Raw genomic sequence first — 20,502 nt, 5'->3', positions numbered from 1 at the left:
CAGAGTCAACAAACCACAATTCAATACCCGTGTACTGTGTAATAGATACACATCATATGATATACAAACAATTTTTTAAATCGTTCGCAAACCAACACAAACATACAAACGATGAATAAAACAACTAAAAAGCAAATAAATAACAAAAATCTGTGGAGACACATAAGCTAAAAATTGGAGTTAACTTACCAAAAAATATCCATTACTGCAGTTAATTTCAAGTTCCGTATAAGGTTTCCATGCTTTTGAATGAGATGGTAACTGAATTGAAATAAGTTCTCTTGCAGGCTGTTCTAGTTTCAGAAGTATGGCTGCGTTACCTCACACAGTCCATACGCCACAACAGCGTCAAAGAAAAAAGTGCACCCAATCTTAACAAACTGACAAACTTGACCTCTTCTTGTAGATTGTAAGGCCCTTCTCGCCGCTTCAGGCATTTTCGCCTTTGGTGGTTTCAAATCTTCTCCTTCCGCTTTATTCATCTTTTCGTTCATGTTTGTCAGAGCTTAGAACAGCCTGACATGTATTTTTGCATCTCTTTTCACGATCTCCTTCTCCGCTTTGGCTTCCAACTGGAATCTTTTCATATTCTTCTTGGCCTTCTTGCACATATCTTCAACATCGCCTAAGTCATCAAAATATTTGTCACATTGTTTTTCAAGTTCATAAAATTGTCTTTGCAATTTGTTGATCGGTCTTTCCTTCTCATTGGATGAATAACTTGCTCTTACAATAAAACTTTCGCTAACAACCGAAGCCATTTCGGGTAATTCTAACTTGCAAGCTATACTGATCGGAACAAAAGCGAAATTTTCTTCTGCTTGTTGTAAGTGACGTAACAATCGGACCGTTTTCTGAGTGCGCGCTCAGTAAGTCGAAGCGCGTGCGCGCATTTTTTCAGCACAAGAAATAACAAAAAGAAAAAAAAAGGAAAGACTGTGGCTCTTCCCGTCATAATAACTATTATATTTATAAGGAGAAAAATCAAAAGGCTGCAAAACCATTTTAGTGATCGAAATAGGAAAGTCATTTTTAAGTCATGTGTTTTGATTTGTTTTCTACTTAAAGCGGAGAGTCCTTGCGAACAACAGACTAAGATTTTAGTGAAGGAAAGTATTGAGGAAGAGGGCTCTTTACGGAAAAAATTTGGAGTAACAAAAAAAAAATTTCCCTTTTACCCTTTCCACCTCCAATTCCATTCATCCTGCAAAAATTTTTACTGTGCTTCTGCAATCCTTAGGCCAGCGCTAGTTCAAATGAACGCTCAGTATGTCGCATAAAATACCATGTAGCGTCCATAATATTTATGTAATGATTCTTAGGTAGACCAATTTATTAATTCGTTAAAAAGCAGGAGAGGATCTTATTGACGTGAGAAGCGAATAATTTTATTTGACCAAACTGTTTACACAGCTGCAAGAGGACGTCTAAAAGATTGATTTTTGCTGTTGTTCGTTGGCTTTGTCTGATCATAAGATCGACCTTGTGATAATGAATCACGTTCAAGTCGCTTGACGATCTCGCTGCTGGCCGCATGACAGGAAGCGTGACGGCGGAAGAAAATCTCACCTTGCAGAGATAAAGGAGATGGACAATAAATATCACACAAAAAATAATCTAAAAATACGAGCAGAAAAGCTACAGTGTGCCAACTTTTATGTCAGTTTCCAAATAAGTAGGTACACAAATATTATAGCAGAAATCTCCTACACTAGACACAATTGGGGGGTTGAAAATTCCTGACAGAGAGATTTTTTCGAAATTTTTGTGATAGTTATTCAATTGGCGAAGCTTTTACTACTTCTACAGCCCATATGGCCCATCCTAATAGCTTTTGCGTGCGTTCCATTTTTAGCAACAATTTGTCAGATTACGTCACCTTTTCAAATCACATGACAGTTTTCCACGTACACATGCGCAAGCAAATTTGCTAGTACCTCTTACTTCTGTGGATATACTGTGATCTGTATTGTCGGATTCAAGGGTTAAAATCGCTGTTTCTGCTCCCTGAACATAAGGGGAAGCTTGACTATGGCCGGTTTTGAGGAAAATCCCTTCGCTGGGGACTCAGAAAATCCATTCGCTGTAAGTATTCCTTCTGTGAATAAGATTGTTTTTGCTTCATAATGCAAGACAAACACACATTCAGACGACGGTAGTGATCTCGGAGATTTTTATGTTGGTTCTTTTAACGTGTCGGGAATTCTTTACATTTACAGGATCCATCGGTTGCTTCAGTTACGAACAATGCCTCCAAAGGACTGGAAGATTTCAATCCATTTGCGGACGCGAACACAGCTCAACCAACAGGAGCAAAGGTTGTTCATTTCCTCTAAGTGTTTCATTTTTGTTAAGAGCGCTTTCGTAACTTAGAAAAGTGGTATTTTTTTTCCATAAGGGCCTTGAGTTATAGAAATAACACTTAAGAATACTAAGGGTGATAGTTCTATGAACTCCCTTCGTTTTCTGAGAAAGAGCGTTGACTAATTGAAGTCACACTAAGACTGATTTGTTTTTATGTAGACTTGGATAGACATGATTGTACTTTATTTTTGTCGTGATGTACTTGGCCGCAGAATACACATCACGAACCCCAGCTCTTACCTTTATCAGCGCAGGACGTTGAGAAAAAATATCTGATGTTCGAATCTACTCAGGGTTTCAGCTTACGAAAACCTCTTGTTTGCGAAAACCTCTTCGATAGAGACCTGTTTACCATTAATTTCTTTCTTCAAAGTAGCTGATATAAGATCAAGTATCCTTGCTTATAGAAACCCGTCACTTAATTTTTTAGAGCTTGCATCGTTGGGTTCTCTTTGTTCTCCTTATTGTTAAACAATTTTAAAAAAATTGCGTTGAGAAAGAAATAAGATCTTAAACTCAACGTGTTGATTTTGTATCTTCTGTGCATTAGAGCATATAGTTATGAACTCAGTGAAGGCTTCTGAAATAAACAGTTGTTGGTCGTCTCACACAGGGATTTATCATATTCAAACGCAAGTGATACCAGCTTTTGAATAAAAATCCCCAATAGTTAAAGGACAAAGCAGTAGGTTGCTTTAAATCCAGCTGAACAAGGAACAAATGTATTATTTGCAAGGATGTAGCAAAGTTGTAACAGAAAATTCTTAAGTAATGATATTGCGCTCAATTTATCATTTATGGGCTCTATTTTCTTTATTTCTGTTCTTCTATTAGCTATTATTCAAGACATAGATGAAACCAGATACAGCCCTGTTCATGATCAGAAATACTAGTTGAATTATAGCTACAATAGATCACACATTAGGAGGTTATATCATGGGCTGTAAATAAAGCATTATGCTAATATGTGTAGCTTGATTGAAATAGTTGTCTTTGATTATTCCACACTCTTTATGAGACTCGCGCTTATGTGGATATGCAATTGATTTGTTATTTGGTTTTATATTTGACTTTGTTTTTTTTGTTAATATTGAATCACAATACATTATTTTAAACTGAAATTAAGATTCCTGAATGATATTGAAACCTAACATTCCTAGCAATATTTACAAACTGAAATAATGACCTATTTTGCAGAAATGATATAGATAAAGAACATGTTTCAACATGGCATGTACATGTATATGTAGCCACAAATTTGCGAAGACTTAACAGATTAAGTTTGAAAACTTGAACCTGGGAAAAATAGTTCCATCAGTTCAAAAACTCTAAACATGTGATAAATTTGGCCTCCTATAGCAAATAGATTGTCAGGAAAAAAGATAGAGTTAAAACCAAGCAAACAGATATAGCATTTTTAATGAAGTTAATAATTTTTGGTTCAACATTCAAAACTCCTTTTCTTGTACACTAAGGCAGATAAGGCAGAAAGCAATCCTACTTGAGCCAGCTCTTGTATGCTGCTATAATATTTGTCTTTTCTGTCTTTGTGGTTGAAAGGTTTTCTTTCTCTCTAATTGTGCTGTTCGCTGATTTTTTTTCTAGCCTTAGACAAGACATACTCTAACTAGCTCTTGTATGTTGCTATAATATTATTTTTTTGTCTCTGTGGGTCGAAGGTTTTTTCTTTCTAATTGTGCCGTTCACTGATTTTTTTCCAGCCAAAGACAACACCAGCTGTCCAACCCCCTCCTCCACCACCACCCACAGCACCACCCCCTTCTTCCTCTCAGCCAGCTGTGCTTCCGACTAGAGAAGAACCTCCACCTTATGTGGTATGTGTAACATGTGCATATATTTTACTTTAAAAGTAGAAATCAGAATAGCTTGTGAACCAGTTGTAGTTTGGGATGTTGTAACTGTCTCAAGTCCCACTCAAAAACATGCTCTGGTGGTGATTGAAGGGCAGAGTGAGCAATAAACATTTGGTACACAATGTTTACCTTGAAATGCAATGAAGTATATGTAAGTGAAGTTAGTGAAAGATGATGAATCAATTTTTATTTTTGACCCCACTATTTTCTACATGTATCTCACACAGATTGAAGAAGAAGCAGAAAATTTACGGAAAAGGCAGGAGGTATGGTGTCCTCATCAGTGTTGTATGTGTGCCTGTATAGTGTGTTGCTAGACAGTGCTCTCCAAGTTATGGCTGTTATGGTGCTCATTCTAGCTACTAAATTTTCAATTTCCAAATTGGTAGTTTGTGTTTGGTGTTTATATAGCAAGTTGGAAAAGTTTTTGGTACTGAGTGTTTAGGGTCTAAAGTTGAAGGTTGATAAATGTGAACAAGCATTTGAGTTTTTAGCTTTTAGATATTGTGTATACCTCCCAAAACAATTTCCAGCTATATTGTTTCCATTTGTATGATCATATTTTTTTCCACTTGCAGCTAAATGAAAATATTGTCTTAGTTTTTTCTGCAAATGGCACAGCTTTTTCTGGAACTGCTCTGTTCATTGACGTAGAAATGTAGTTTGAAAGTTGAAATACTGAGATTTCATAATAAATGTATTCTTATGGTCAGGCCACAAATTAAATGCCAGTCCAATTTTTTATAGGATTTAGAACGTAAAGCAGCAGAACTTCAAAGGAAAGAACAAGAGTTACAACGAATGCAATTTGGAGGTAGAGGCTTTTAAAATATTTCAATTAAATAATCTTGAAGGGTACATGTACAGTGTACCTTCTTACTCTGTTGTGCACACTACTCAAAACACCTTAAACCCTTTTACTTCTAGAGGTGATTAACATGTAACTTCTCCCATAATATCCATTTATTATCCAGTAAAAAGAATACTTAAACTTTTCAGGTAGAGGTTGTACTTTTGACCTAACACCAAACTCTTGTGACTTGCTTAAAAGAAAATGTGTAGAAGTAAGAGGGAAGAATTTGCAATCAGATTTGGGATTGAAAGGGTTAATTAACTTTTGGAGAATGTTGCTGTGCATTTTTTGAATGGGTTGTTTTATAAAGTATTTAGAGAAGACAAACTACACCAAACCATTTTTAGTTGTAGTGAAGAAAGTAACATGTTTTATTTTTTTTCAAAGGCTTAAATTTGGAGTGCCATATAGAAATGTAGTATTGTACTCTATAACGTTAATGCCTTCTTTGTTTACAGGGTGTAAAATTAATTATTTTTCTGATAGCCACTTGGCTCCTTAATTCTTCAAAGTGGTAGCCAATTCAGAAAAAGTTGGTCACGATTTTCAAAGACAAACAAAACCTTTTGTCAGTGTTCTAGATAGACCCTCCAAAATTAAGTTAGGGAAAAGATCTTTAACTTGCTACAAAGTGGACACTAGGATGGAATGATATACATGTACAACGTTCAAGCTCACTTGAATCCAAGATGGTGTCTAGTTATTGATCGAAATGCATGTGCTGCATTTTGGAAACAAACTTAACGAGGAAGTTTTCTGTGGATTTATCTTTTTGGTTCACTTTATCTCTTGGTAAAGTTATGATGAAACATTCTAGTCACCAATTTGATGACTAATTTTCAGGATTTGGTTGCCAAAGTTAAAGATTTAGTTGCATTGGCACCTGTATTAGGCGCAATTTCACGCCCTGATTTACCAATCAGGATAAAGATATTAAAATGCATACCATGCATACCATTGTTGTCTTTTTTATTTGTTTTACAGGTTATAGGGAAAACAATTTCCCTCCTCTCCCCAAAAAATGTCCTTGTAGGCCATGTTTCTTTCAGGATATCAGCATTGATATTCCCATTGACTACCAGAAGACTTGTAGAATGGTCTACATCAGGTGGCAAGGTAAGTGCTTATCTTCAATGTTCAATGTTTATGGCTAATTAACCAAATTGTCTTATTATGGATCAATAATAGTAATAAGAAAGATTGTAAATTTTTGAAATTTTGAGCTTGTTCATCAAATAGAATAAGAAGTGATACATACAGTTGTGACATTGGTAGAATGTTGAAAAATTTTAAGTAAATCCCTGTTAAGAATTTGAACCCCAGACTATCAGATTTTGTTGTAAAACACAGTATAATGGAAGTACAAAGGACCTCTTCTGACAAGATTATGAGCTCATTCACACATGTAAGTTCAAAGTTAGCAGGTGTGAGTTAGTTACCGAATATTGGTTTTAGCCAATGGTTTTTTATTCTGTTGTGATGGTGTGTATTTGTGATGTTGATGTCTTTTGTCCTGCTTTTCTTTCAGTATACAGTTTTACGATGTTTTTCAACTTCCTTTCTGCATTTGCCATGCTTGTGAAAGATGCTGAGCCAATACACGAGGGCCAAACATTTGGAATATCAATACTCTACTTAGTGGCAAATATTCCTCTTTCATTTCTTGGTTGGTACCGGCCATGCTATAATGCTCTGAAGTGAGTACAGCTCTAATGGGGAGATTAATAACATTTAAGTATAATTTAAGTTAGCAAAGTGATTGTCTGAATTTGGAGATCCAATGTTTGGAGTGTTAACTCCCAGAGGTGATGTAACTTCTTCCAATGATATCCATACATTATCCAGCAAACAAGGAATGAGAGTACTCACACTTATCAGGTAGAATTTATCTTGATCCAATACCAAATGATTGCAACTAATTTACAAGAAAATTTGTAGCATCTAGAGGGGAGAAATAACTGTCAGATCTTGGTGGGGGGAAGGGTTTAAATTACAAAGTAATGCGCAGATGTGAGTTGTTTTGAAGCTTGAGTTTCAATTTTTGGGAATCAAGCTTCAAAACACGGGGAGAATTTTTGTGGGAAACAACTTACCGTCAGTAATTCTTAAGAGCAGATCAAAAGCAGATCAAAAGCAATGGACACAGCCCTTGATGTCTTTAGCTCTCCTTACTGTTGCAAGCTATGTTTTCATGGTTGTTAGCAGTTTAGTGCTAACTGTGTGTTTTGTTCTTCTTGCTTCTTTCAGGAACGACAGCTCCTTCAGCTATGTAATATTCTTTCTCATTTACTTTCTTCACATAGCTATTAATATATTTTACACCCTTGGTGTTCCTGGTGGTGGAACCTGGTAAGTTTCCTTTTTGCATGGACTCTTGATACATTTTTATCATTACTGTAATTTGTAATGTTACACTCATTGGGTTTGGTATAGTCAGTAAAAGGGGACACTTTCTGCAAACTCAGGGTCTGTGACCTTGATTTTGTAGAGTATGTGTATATTAGTCCTTGTAACCCATTTACTTTGTAGCAATTCAAAACCTTTTCTGTTTCAAGAAGACTATATGCAGACTTTCAGTGATGTATCCCTAATCATGCTTGCAGAAAGGAAAAACAAAGAAAACCATGTCCAAGATTCCTAAATTTCTTTCAATTATTTTATTTCTGGAATGAACTCCTTTGTGGACACGGCTGTTGACAAGTTTGAAAGTAGACTGCAAATTAGAAATAGTAGTCAGGCAAGTTAATGTGAAAGCCATGTTGTTTTGTTAGTTCCACTAGGGTCATAGGAACCAATTCACACATTTAAATCCTAACTGTTAAATTATCTGTGGATTCAGTTTGGAACAAAACTGGGAAATTGCTGCGGTGCATATGTCTCCCATTTTTCATCAGCACTTTTGACTAAGGGAGGTAAAAGAAACTGGCCAAAGATGGTAGACAAGCCAGCAGAATTGGCCAGCTACCACCTCATTGAAATCTCTAAATGACTGAGCATATTCAGTCAAGTTGGCTGGATGCATCTGTGATATTAACTCAGGAGTATAATAATACAGGCTCTAGGTGACTCCAATTTTTCCTGTTTTAGTGGTTTTATCAACGCAACTCAAGTAGTTCACCACAGTGTACCTGTAGGAGCCATGATGTTCACAACAGGAGTATTGTTGTTAGTTGGTGTTATTGTAGATATTTTCCTCCTTATGAAGGTACAGTTTTGACAGATCTTATTGAATTTTTTACTTTCTCTCAAGCAACCCAGTGTCACACAGGGTTCTTGCCAAGTGTTTTTTGCTGCAGGTAAAAACAGTAAGCACATTTCAACATACATGTATGAGGTATTTTCAAAGCTGTAACCACTAGCATCAGAAAAGTAAGATTTTCAATTGAGTGCTATATCAGTATTCTCCTTTTAGCAAGTCCTAGGATCTCAAATCCCGCGGCAAACTATTATTTTTGCTTCAGTGCCAGAGACCATGGAAACCCATCTGTAACTATTTTTTGGTGCCATGAAAATTCATGGGAATCTCCTTTATATAACTTTGATTTCCATCAAAACTGGATTCTCAACTTTTGTGAAAAAACACATTGAAATGGAACATGTACACTTTTATAACCATTAAATTAACAACTGATGAACATATGGGCCACCACCTTCAGTAAAATGTATCATACTATGCGAATGATACAAGATGGTGCTGAGAGAAGATAGATAACTGATCTAGCTTCATATATAAGCAGAATTGCTCTACCACTAAAACTTCAGAGGGAGAAAAACACCTTTCACTTTAATTTTTGTCAGTGAGGTTAAATATGTTGATGGGAAACTATTTTTTGGTTCTGTTATTTTAATAACATGGTAACAAAGGGGTGAGGGAGTAATTATTGGTAAACACTTCTGAGAAATATCTGGTATTATTATCCAACTGCACAAAGTTGAGTGTAAATAACGTATGAATAGATTAAAAATATGCTGCCAATAATGTACAGTTATTTGGACAGTTGGTTATTTTGCACTGCAAAAAAAAACCTGTTTAACAAGGCAGCTGCACACCCTATGCTTCTCTATCTGCTTTGCTTTTCCTTATGAGACATGAGCAGAAAGACTTGTGGATAATAAATAACTTATTAGATGTTTTGGTGTGTAGTATTGCTGATTATTTTTACTTGTAGTTTGTATTTTGACTCACTCTATGGGCTCGTCAAAATATGGCACAACTCATGAAAATACTCAGTGATTCTACACATCAAAATGTCTAATAAGAGATATATATTAAAATGAAATGGCCACAAAAATGTGGTTACTGCATGTAGTGCTGTTCTAGTAGTTGAGGCAGTTATGCACATTATGCTTGCATGTAGTGGTAACTTTGTTTATTTTGGTACAAAAATTTCTCAGGTCCATAGGATCTATCGTATGGCTGGTGCCAGTTTTGAGAAGGCACAGGGTGAGTTTGCAAGTGGTATGGCCTCCAATCCACATGTTCAGAGTGCAGCAACCAGTGTCGCAGCTGCTGGAGTGCGAAGTGCCATGACCAACCAGAAGTGAGCAGTACTGGAAGAGGAGAAAGGAGGAGCCAAGAAATCACAATTTACACATATTAGAAGAAATGCATAATAACAGGCTCTGTATGGATGTGTTTTGCCCATACATTGATGTTCTTGTATTTTCTTACCTCTTTACATTTGTAGTACAATTTTTTTTTCTGTAAGTATGAGGAATTATGGTGCCACTTTATTTGCTTTTGAAGGCATCATTTTTAGTTGTATCAGTAGGATTTAAACAAGTGATAAAAAAATGAATCCAATTTCCCATAATGAGTTAGTAGCTTTGTTTCAGTTTCCAGTATTCAGTGAGACCAAAATTGGTGAAACTTAAGTCCTTGTTTATAAAAGTTTTGTAGTCTTTTTTTCAGTAAAGGGGTACTTTAAATCGTACCTTTAAGTAACCTTGTTAAAGATGACATGGAAGAAAGCAAAACTGAGAAGAGCCTGTGGGCAAGAAGTGCTGTTGGCTGGTATCAGCCCTGTGTAAGGCCATTGTAGTGAAGGGGAAAAAGGAATTGGGAGCTGTGAGAATAGGGGTGGGCAAGAAAGAAGATACGTTAGTTTTGTGTTCACTTTATCTGCAGTATTTTGTAATGAAGGGGAAAGAGAGGCATTCCAGTGAAGGAGATGGAGACCGGGGAACAATTCTCACCCTCCTCATTCCCACCCCTCCACCAACTTGCAGCTTGAACCATGTGACCTTTTATCAGGCTTAATTTTAATTCTTGGTGTTACACAAAGTCCTCTCTGTATCAAAATACTTTGTATGTAATAAAAAGGAAATATCAGTAATCTAGATTCACAAAACACAATCATTTTGCCAAAGAAAGATGGGAGAGGGCACTGATGAACTCATTAATGGCAGGAGTAACCGATATTCATTCATGTACATGCTAAGAAGCCTTCCTGGTCTTGTTGGTAGAGTCAAAAGTAAAGTTTTTACTCCAAAGGGGCTGATAAAGAGACACATAAAAGAAAGAGGTGTACTGCATCTTAAAATAAATCAAGCATGAGGAGAAATGCTCTTAAGATTAAATATTGGCCTCAAATTGTTACCGTTGTGGTCTGGGTTTACATTTGTGGTAGTGGAATGAATCAGCTGATTAATAGAGGTAATAGAAGGTTGCAATAATACCCAGTTTGGGGTGGACTTGCCTTTTGTTTCCTAGTCTCATTTTGCATCCTACATCAGTGAACTGTTGTATATGTAGTAACACTTTGCATTTCAAAGTTGATAGGTTTTCATTCATCTGACTTAAGTTCTTAGGAACTATTGAAAAGTGAATACAAGGAAAAAAGTTTGTTCTTTTTAAGTTTTTTTTTTCAATGGACTGCTACATGTAACAGGGAACTCTAAAGTTTTGTTTTATGTTGAACACAAATTTCTCAATAAGAGCACAAACAGTGGGGTGTCTCATGCAAAGTCACTACATGGCAGTAATCTCTCTCCACTTCTCAAATCAGTAGTGTTATGACCAGTGCACTTGTAAATGCCAAGTTACATAATACAGCTGATAGACGTTAGTCAGAACAGAAATAAGTGTTTTGCTTCCATGTGCATTTACCCAGCTACTGATAAAGCAACCCATTGAATTGTTATAATATAGAAAGTAGGGGTGGCATGGATTGTCATCTTTTGTGTATAAATTGTACACTCCGTTTATAGTTAAAGCTGATGTTTAAACAGATGTAAGTGATTAATTAAAACAAGAGGTTCTTCTACAAGATTGTCCATTGCAATAACTGTTCCATTTTGAATAACTTTATTCCCACTGATTCCTATTCCTGCAATTAAACTTTGTCCATACAGACGACTCTCTTCTTTTCTCATCTGCTCCTACCATAGACATAAGTCTTAGAGGGTAAAAGGGAAGATGATTATATCATTTTAACCACAGCTGTAAAACCTGACAATTATCGTTAGTAGGTAACATACAAGTGAATAGTGCTTTTCATGCTAATTGCTGATTGGCTAGTTCAGAAGTGAATCACAAGTACTCTTCACCTTTGGGCAGTGAGACAAAACCACATGACAAGTTAAATTTCTGACTATTTTTTGGTATATTGGATGAAACAAACTAATTGTTTTTAAAGAAACATTACAGCTGCAACCCATGAATTGATTATCTTTCACAGTACTGTCAGAGGTTTTTATCAGTGACTCTCTACAACTAAAAATCCTCACACAAAAATCCAGCCATACACGCTAAAATTCACAAGTAAAAGGACTTCGGGGAGAAGAGGGAGGAAGAGAAGGAGAGGGAGATTGTAACAATTGTTACATTCTAAAGGAAAGCAAACAAAACATGTTTAGTAGCATGAATGGAAAGCACAGCAGAATGTGTAACAGCAAAGACATGCTCAAAAATCAGATTGCATTTGTTGTATCTCCTTGTACTGAGAAGAACCAAGCTTATTCATCAACTGTGGCAGTTGATCTACACATCCTCTGTCATCATAGTGAAGACAGTAGTCTAGTATATATCTGATGCACTTAGTGTTCTCTTCATCCTCCTGGTTGCGACAGCTTTCAAAGTGACATGGGCTCTTCTGATTTTTGTAATCAAAATCACAAGGGTTCAAATCTTTGTTTTCTGGCTTATTCAGATCACTGATTTTCAGGCCTAATTCCTGCAAACAAAAATAAAAATAAAAAGCAGATTAAGATTATGGTAGAGTGGAATCAGACTAAGAATTACTCCAATAAACATAAAAAGACCTTGGCCAAGAATGTCTCCCTCCGTATGCATTTACTGTTTATTAACCCTTAACACCCTAACATCAGAATGCATATTCTCCACACTGTTCTCTATACATTTCCTAGGGTTCTGACAATGAGAATTTGTTTTACAATAAAGAGCTTCCTAAGTTAGTGATCATTTCCATAATTCTCATGACTTTGATGTTTGATTCAGGGGTGATATTGTAAAGAGTTATTGGATGCTAGTTACTCTAATGGGTCAAAGGTTTAAAGAGTTGATTGAGTGGTTGTGTGTGACTCCTTTTCAACAACAAAACATGGTTCTGAACTGTCTTTTTGCTCTCTTCTCAAATGTACTTTAATTTGTATCCTACAAAAAAATTCCACCAAATTTATTTAGCAAAATGGAAATGGTAATAATGTTTCTACTAGTTGAAATCAATTTCAAATTCATATGAAAGTGGACAATGAAAGGCATAACCAGTCAGAAAAAGGTCTGAATCCCATCTGACTATTCAGAACTGAAGTTGTGGAAAATTTGATTATGAAACTCTCAAGCACTTTCAAATTTGAACAACAGGAAAACTGAGAAATTTAGATTTTGCTTAGAACTTTACATGACCATAGAAGACCCCCTGAAATAAGCTGGCAGTGTCCCAGATGGAGAGAACATTGATACAACCTGTACATCTCACTCTAGAGTGATCTTCTCATGTTGTCCATACCTCTTCCAGGTAGCCTCCATCCCCCTGTGTCTGTGGTACATTCATTTTGTCACTTTCAAACTGATAATCGCTCATGAAAACCTGCTGGTCCTTGCATTTTATTCTTGGTGTGATATCACTCACATTCTGAACCCATAACTCATACTGGGCCAGGACATTTCCAAAGGAATACCTTTCTGTAAATGTTTCATATCTTCAATCAGTAAAGTAAGTACTGTTTACTATTAAATAATTATTAATTAAACTGTCTAACTTCTTACTAGAGGTACAATGATTAAGATAAACTTATGGCCAAGTTGTACTACATATGATTATTGTTGTAATAATCAGATTAACGCCATTCACATCAAATTGCTATTGATTGGGACTTATAAACCCTTTTTAAATTAACAAGTAACTTCTCTCTCTAATATTCATATAAAATCCAGCAAACAGGTAATGAGATTACTCAAACTTATCAGGCAGAAGTTATCTTGATCTACCACGAAACTTCTTGTAACTGATTTACAAGGAAATGTGTGGTAGCTAATGGAGAGAATGTTAACGTTTATCAGACACAGGTAGTAACAGGTTAGGAGACAACCAGAGCCTGCTTTGCACTATCTCACAAAGCCAGAATGGGGAGTACCTTTTACTGTCTAATAAATTTGTGTACAAAAACTCAAAGTCAATACTCAACACCCAGTTTACAGCCAATACCTTTGTCAAGACTTTCCACTGGCAGTGCCTCCCTTCCAGGTTTTTTGAATACCGGTTTGGATTTCCACCACAAGGCCACTGCTTGTTGACGTTCAGGTCTATAGCAATAAAAAAAGATGTAATTAAGGACATTATTCATCACTGATTTATCATTTAACCTTTTAACTCCCATGAGTGACCAAGAGAGAGTTTCTCCTCACTACATCTATACAATATCATGCAGACAAGTGAATTGAGAAAAGGAAAATGTCAATTATGAGATTGCTAATTTATCCGATACTAAATTCTCCAAACTAACATATAATGAGAATTGTTTGGCAGATAGTTAGGAGAATTACTAATGAGACCTTGGGAGTTAAAGGTTAACCCTTTACACACTAACAGATAAGTAAAGCCTTTATACGGGCCTGAGTGGCCTATGGGGCAAGTGCTTAACTCTGGTTTTCTTAGCATGAAGCGGCTAGGAGTATTGCTACTCCCCCCTGGATGGGATGCTGGTCCATCGCAGGGGTTACCCCCAGCACATTTGCTGGTACCCATTTGTACACCTGGGTGAAGAGAAACACTGTGAGAGTAAAGTGTCTTGCCTAAGAACACAACACAATGACCCCGGCCAGGGCTCGAACTCGCACCACCTGATCTGGAATCGAACACACTAACCATGAGGCCACTGCCCCTCCACACACACTAACAGATAGTATCCATATTTTCCATACTCATCCCTATACATTTTCTTCGGTATTGAAGAAGAGAATTTGCTTAACAATTAATGCTTTATAGGTTCGCAATCATTTCCTTAATTGTCACGATCTTAACCCTTCACACCCTAACATCAGTATGCATATTCTCCACATTGCCTTTCACACATTTCTTTAACTGCTGACAAGGAGAATTTGTTTACCAATCAAACGCTTTTTTCATTGGTGATCATTTCCTTTATTCTCATAACCTTAATGTGCGATTCAGGGGTGCCATTGTAGGGAGAAATTTGATGCTAGTCACTCTTATGGTTTAAAGGGTTAGTGAATGATTCAGCAGACTATCACAGTAAGGAGAAATTAGAACCTGGTCACTCTTTGGATTTAAAGGATTAGATCCATGATATGCAAAAAATATACATGCCATAATTACCTTGATATAACTTGGTGCCACCACACCTGGGGGATGTAAACAATATCTCCTTCTTCAACATTGGCACGGTGATACCGAACTTTCATGACATTGGGAAATTTCTCTAAATCAACAGCTTGTGGATTGATGTCTGAGACACCCAGCACCCGTGACTCATCAGAGTACAGATGGGTGGAATAGACTGGAGACACCATGAGGACAGATTTATGTCCATGAATGACACACAGCAAGTTTTCATCTGTATCAATGTGAATAGATGATGATGTCCCTCCAGTGCTCATCCAGAAGTACGACACAAAAAAGAATGAGCTCATTTCTTCACAGCGTAAACACAGTGGAAGAATTACATCTTTTCGCATATCTGGAAGAACTTCATCAACGAGGTAGCGATTTGAATGGTTGTATTGAGAGAGAAATTCACTCAGCTCCATATCAGGGGGGACGTTCCATTTGTCATCATCCTTTGTTTCCATGTGAAACCTTTCTTGGCCATAAGTTGTATTCAAGTATTGATCTGTCCACTTTGTATATGCAGGCCAGTATTTCACAGCACCTAAAGTGGAAGAACAGCAATTTTCTTGTGAGAATTGAACAATTTCCTCTAAATAACTTTTAATTTCTCATGATTTGTGCTGGCATTAAAATGTACAGTATCTGAATGATATTTAGTGGTAAGTCAGTGTTACTGTGGAATAATTAAATTCATAAAATACATTTGGAGTAAATCAAAGAATCACATTCAAAGATAGAGAGGAATATAGACTGTAAATTAAAACATATTACCTTTAAACACAACTGGTTTATGCTTTATAACATAATTCATGTAGAAATCCTCAGGAGAAATCATATAAGGAAGTTCTTCTACAATGAAGTCAGGAGGACGATGTGATCCAAATGGCTTCATATGACCATGCAGAAACATTTCCTCCTCTGTAAGATCATTCTTGAGAACATTACAACCTTCACCATACTGATTCCCACATGAATGAGTATCTGAATGGTGTGAAGAGTGCTCATGGCACAAAATTAAATTCACCATACAGAGAAACTCAATGAGAGTAAAAGTCACAAAAGATATTTGACTTGAAAATAGCATGATGTTGTAAACCTGTGTAAAAAGAGAGTGAAGATGTGATGTTAAATAAGTTCTAGAGCTGATCTTGATGTCTTCAAAGTTTTAAGCTGCAGAGATCTTAGAGCTTTGTCATGTGGCTCATGAATGAAAAATTGATATGTTGTTTCAAAAGGAACATCATGGTTTAGCAACCTCCTTTGAGTGGTAACACTTTCTTTTCCTTCCTTAATGAGTTCATTGTCAATGCCTAAGTCACAGCTGCAGATAAGATACACTAATTATGTATGTAGTCACCCACACTGGATACCACGATCTTGACTAGGAATTCAAAGATACAACTTATCCACAAATTACGCTTTCTTGACTGTTATACACCTAGGAATGTTTTTTTTTTTGCTCAATTAGTGCACTTACAAATTGATTTGTTGATAACATTCTCGTGAGCTTCACTAGCCTATTTTATTATTATTATTTTGTTTACTTGGGCAGTACGATCTTGATGTCAATACGTCAATTTTCATCCAAGGGCATTAAATTCAAGTTGTAAGCGCAAAGTATTTTTCATTACAAAGTTGGCATACCGCATTAATTATTACTTCTACACGTTCTAATTTTTGGGGGTTACTCTCCTGTTAAAAATGGAAAAATTATTTTTAAAAGTTGTTCTAACTTTTCAGTCGGGAAGACTTACTCATGGAATTAGTCTGCGCTCAGAGTTTAGGCATTGAGAAGGTTAGCAAACAGTATAGTCTTGAACAAGTTTATACAAGTTAATTTATCTCAATTAGCATTTAACAACTGATGCCTACCGGAAAGCGAACTCGCAAATAAACAACTAACTTTCAAAGTAGGTTTCTTTTCTCAGCTACCTCAGCTTTCATCACTTGGGATGGAAAATTTTTACTGCATTTCTGTTGTCTAAGTGAAACCCAGTCTGATCAGGCAATTCATATCAGAACAATCAAAAATTAACGAACAGGAAATCGATTACACCTGCACTGACAGCTGCACCAGATACAGTCACCTTCCAGGGTACTAGAGCTGAAGTGTAAGTGTTTTGAACAGCGGTAAGTCGCTTAAGAGCATGTGTTATAATAACCACTTCCCAGTCTCTTTCAGAATTTGCTCACTGATTTGGCGGTCATTTTACAGAGATTTTAAAACATCTTTATACTTCAAAACATGGCTTCTGCTTCCGATCCTAAACGACAACTTAAAATCAAGACTGGAGTAGTAAAGAGGTAAATTCTCGGATCTCGTTTTTCTGCACATTATCGTAATCTTATTTAAAAATGGTGTGTCTGTAGACACATTGTAAATTGCCATGTGTAAATAATAATTGTAAATTGCCATGTTCTGTTTGGTTTTATCGGAGAGCTTGTTTTGATACTCTAAACATGATTGCTACAGGTCAGGATGAAATCAGGGTAAAGTGAAATTTCTACTAAATACGAAATCATTCTTCTTATCTTGGACCTCTTCTTGCGGAAAGACGATGACACCTTCGATGATACTTATGGACATCTTTCAACCTTACTGAACTATTTGTTTAGCAAGGTTGAAAGATTCCTGACCAGCATATCCTTTCCTTTTTTCATGCAAGTTTATAATTAATGTGGTTTGTGAATGAAATCGTACTTTTTATTTTTATTTTCATTTTTTCTGACATTTCAATTATTCCGCATAATTATTTCATGAACATGAGAGGTGTTGGACCACCATAATATTGTTGAATGAAATTGAACGACAAATTCAGTCATATTTCTGCGTTGCCTAAAGGAACTGCCCGTTCATGTTCACTGTTTGTAACAGGCTGAAAGCATAAATTTATGGGTGGAGAGGATGGCTATGTGGGTAGGCTTGAGGCCATTATTGGAACTTGTTAGTGAAATGGGTCTGGGAAATTTTTTTATTTGTCAGGGAAAAGTTGGGAAATTCAGAAACCTACACTGTGGCAACCATGTTGAATATTTTGAAGTTGCTCAAGAATAAGGAATCTTGTTATTTAGTTCCACTACCTATAGCTTCCTATAACCCAACTAAAGAAGCTCTTGATTGTTAAACAAATTCTCCTTGTTAGCATCTTAAGAAATGTATAGAGAACAATATGGAGAATATGCATAATGAAGTTAAGATGTGAGGGGTTAAAGGATTTTTCTTGGTTCTGTTTGAGTGGTTGTGCTTCGAGAGACCTTTTGATGCAGGTGGAGAACAATACAATCAGTCCTGTGGAACTTAATAAACAACTGCTTAATTAAAGTGTCCCTTTGATAAAGGGAAAAATTTCTGGACTCTGGAAACCTGCAGCTTAATACAGGGTGACCACTGAATACAGTACTGCTTATTACAGGTTGGACTGTACATTCTTTGTCAAAAAGAAGTTTCTGGTTAAAAAATAATATTTTTTCCAGATTAGCCAAGGAAAAGCAGATGTATGAAAAAGAAGTTAAAGATCAGTCAGCCAAAGTTGAAAAAATGAAGGCAGATGAGAAAGATGAATATGATATAAAGAAACAGGTTTGTGCCTTGTTTCTGCAATGACCTCTTTCTTAGTAATGCAAGGAAATATGGGGGGTGGGGGGGGACAATTTGAAGCTTCCAACTGATCAGTGGTCATTCTTGAGAGTAAAATTAATAAACCTACAGATCTGATTATGGTTAGTTCTCTTTCTGCATTTCCCCCAAGGTTAGGGAAGAGAAGTTGTATTAATTTAATGTTATTGAATGGCAGATCGAAGTACTTGAGGAGTCCAAGACCATGATTCCAGACTGTAAAAGACGGCTCAAGACTGCTTATGATGATTTAACAAATCTTGTGGTAAGAAATAAGTTGCTCTTTATTTGAGGGTATGATCAATCACTGAGGGTAGTAATGTTATGCACTTATTGACTGATTTTAGGGCCAGACGGAAAAATATTGGCTCAAGGTCATGACATAGGAGCCAAGTGTGGTGAGGTTTGTGCATCATGAATGAGGCCAAATATTTTCTGTCTGGTACAACCTAACTTATGTCAACAGTGCAGCACAATAAGTGTCAGCTGTCACCATGGTTTTCTTTGTGATTGCGCAAGGCAATTACTAATTGCACAAGCCAGGTTGGATGGGTCATATGATAATGACTGGTAATGACTGTTATTGGTTGCTATAATCAGGTGACACTGAAGTAGAATTTTTTTTTGAAATTAAAAACCTCTCGTCAGTCAAAATTGACTTTGTAAACCACCCTTTAGTAAAGGAATTTCTGTTGTTGTTGTTTTTCTTAAATTTAGATAACCGGTTTCCCCTCCAAGTGTGTTCCCTTTCCATTCTTCTCCATTTCAGTTTTGTCCTTGTTGTTTTTATCCCTCATCAAACTTCCAGAAGCTTTTGCCATCCCAGAAAACAAACTGGGAGGTGAAATTACCTTGGTCGGATAGTTCAAAGCTGGGTTAAGATAACCCAAGTTTAGGGTGAAATCTGATCTCAGTTCTTAAAGCATTGAAAGAAAATTCAGTATACCTTTTTTTTTGTTTAAAATTTGGTGATTACTGGTAGATGCTCTTAAAGGGGTAAAGTAAATTATTCCAAAGAGCTTTTGCACAAAGGAATAAAGAAACCTGGATTAAAATTTAACCTTGTGTTGGGGCTAGTTGTCCTTTGAACAAGAGGGCCAAGATTTATTGGGAGAGGCTTGAAACACTGCATGTAGATAACTCTCCTTAACAAAATGATGACACACTCAGCTAATGACTTAGTTTCATTTCTGGTTTTGTCTACAGGCAGAAACAGAGGAAGAATTTGGTACAACAGAGGAATACAAAATGGCCAAGGAAATCTTGGAAAAAACTGTTCTAGAAGATTGAGAATTGATGTACTTAGTAGAAGTTAATCATTCAGACAAACAAATAAAATAAACATGTGATTCCTTGGATGTTACATGTAACAAGGTGTATTTATTAGTTACACTTTTTAATTCTTGATATTATTTGTGTGTGAAAAGATATAAATGAACCCTGTAGCTTGAGACTAATAATTCTTTTAATTTTCCAAGACATCTTGATTAAACTTAAGAGAATGAAAAGTTTGACATGAACAGGTGTGTGACATTTTGTTGTGAACAAATCTTGTTTTAAATGTTAGAAAAAAAGTGGAATTCTTTATATTTTTTTCGTAACTTATTCACTTAAAACCTTTTTTTTTTTTTAAGTAAGCATGACTTAATAAATTTTGATCTTACTTGCATTGAGTAGTTTGATATCACAGTGTTCTTTTCCACTAGAAGTTCTCAGTTTCATTCTTGAATTGCTGAAAATTAAATTTATCTGGCACAAATCAGGACAAACCATTCGCCAATCATTCAAAAAAAGACAGAACTGTCCAGTATTAGATTAGACTGTTTCAAATAAGACTACTATTCGTGATCAAACACTAAAAGTGAACTCAGAAGCAATCATGTGCAATCAGGGGTACCATCCACAACGGGAAAAATTTTTCAAAATTAGACTGTGCAATATCAAATCTCATGAAACTATCTGGAGTCGAACGATATCATGAGA

At 36.1% G+C, this 20,502-nt stretch overlaps 3 protein-coding genes across 5 annotated transcripts; 2 read left to right on the top strand and 1 right to left on the bottom strand.

The window, feature by feature from the left end:
- Window positions 1-1,920: 1,920 nt before the first annotated feature.
- LOC131785188 (secretory carrier-associated membrane protein 1) lies at window positions 1,921-11,360 on the top strand. The gene is made up of 10 exons (XM_059102030.2): window positions 1,921-2,085; window positions 2,220-2,318; window positions 4,086-4,199; window positions 4,466-4,504; window positions 4,986-5,052; window positions 6,076-6,207; window positions 6,620-6,788; window positions 7,339-7,440; window positions 8,179-8,296; window positions 9,487-11,360. Exons 1-10 carry the CDS (start codon window positions 2,032-2,034, stop codon window positions 9,634-9,636), a joined length of 1,044 nt encoding a protein of 347 aa, XP_058958013.2. The 5' UTR covers window positions 1,921-2,031; the 3' UTR covers window positions 9,637-11,360.
- A 21-nt stretch (window positions 11,361-11,381) lies between these two features.
- Window positions 11,382-17,002, bottom strand: LOC131785187 (uncharacterized). 3 transcript variants are annotated; one of them, XM_059102028.2, is made up of 6 exons: window positions 16,776-17,002; window positions 15,675-15,999; window positions 14,892-15,444; window positions 13,761-13,858; window positions 13,062-13,237; window positions 11,382-12,266 (listed from the first exon to the last, which is right to left on the bottom strand). In XM_059102028.2, exons 2-6 carry the CDS (start codon window positions 15,985-15,987, stop codon window positions 11,997-11,999), a joined length of 1,410 nt encoding a protein of 469 aa, XP_058958011.1. In that variant the 5' UTR covers window positions 15,988-15,999; window positions 16,776-17,002; the 3' UTR covers window positions 11,382-11,996. The 3 variants fall into 3 exon arrangements, with proteins under 3 accessions (XP_058958011.1, XP_058958012.1, XP_058958010.1); XM_059102029.2 differs by having other exon boundaries at window positions 16,807-17,002; XM_059102027.2 differs by having other exon boundaries at window positions 16,836-17,002.
- A 72-nt stretch (window positions 17,003-17,074) lies between these two features.
- LOC131785189 (tubulin-specific chaperone A) lies at window positions 17,075-19,898 on the top strand. The gene is made up of 4 exons (XM_059102031.2): window positions 17,075-17,207; window positions 18,378-18,483; window positions 18,698-18,784; window positions 19,726-19,898. Exons 1-4 carry the CDS (start codon window positions 17,149-17,151, stop codon window positions 19,807-19,809), a joined length of 336 nt encoding a protein of 111 aa, XP_058958014.1. The 5' UTR covers window positions 17,075-17,148; the 3' UTR covers window positions 19,810-19,898.
- The last annotated feature ends 604 nt before the right edge of the window (window positions 19,899-20,502 follow it).

The sequence above is a fragment of the Pocillopora verrucosa genome, chromosome 4 (genome assembly GCF_036669915.1).
Source record: "Pocillopora verrucosa isolate sample1 chromosome 4, ASM3666991v2, whole genome shotgun sequence".
Lineage (NCBI taxonomy): Eukaryota > Metazoa > Cnidaria > Anthozoa > Scleractinia > Pocilloporidae > Pocillopora > Pocillopora verrucosa.
The sequence above is the reverse complement of the archived record's forward strand: the minus strand, read 5'-3'. Positions and strand labels throughout refer to the sequence as shown.

Coding starts and splice junctions, on each gene's coding strand:
- LOC131785187 (XM_059102027.2), bottom strand. Junction 13,238..13,760: donor AGTGGAAAGTCTTGACAAAG/GTATTGGCTGTA, acceptor AAACATTTACAG/AAAGGTATTCCTTTGGAAAT. Junction 12,267..13,061: donor ATGGAGGCTACCTGGAAGAG/GTATGGACAACA, acceptor TTTTGTTTGCAG/GAATTAGGCCTGAAAATCAG.
- LOC131785188 (XM_059102030.2), top strand. CDS start 2,032: ATGGCCGGTTTTGAGGAAAATCCCTTCGCTGGGGACTCAGAAAATCCA. Junction 7,441..8,178: donor GTTCCTGGTGGTGGAACCTG/GTAAGTTTCCTT, acceptor TTCCTGTTTTAG/TGGTTTTATCAACGCAACTC. Junction 8,297..9,486: donor ATATTTTCCTCCTTATGAAG/GTACAGTTTTGA, acceptor AAAATTTCTCAG/GTCCATAGGATCTATCGTAT.
- LOC131785189 (XM_059102031.2), top strand. CDS start 17,149: ATGGCTTCTGCTTCCGATCCTAAACGACAACTTAAAATCAAGACTGGA. Junction 17,208..18,377: donor AAGACTGGAGTAGTAAAGAG/GTAAATTCTCGG, acceptor TATTTTTTCCAG/ATTAGCCAAGGAAAAGCAGA. Junction 18,785..19,725: donor ATGATTTAACAAATCTTGTG/GTAAGAAATAAG, acceptor TTTTGTCTACAG/GCAGAAACAGAGGAAGAATT.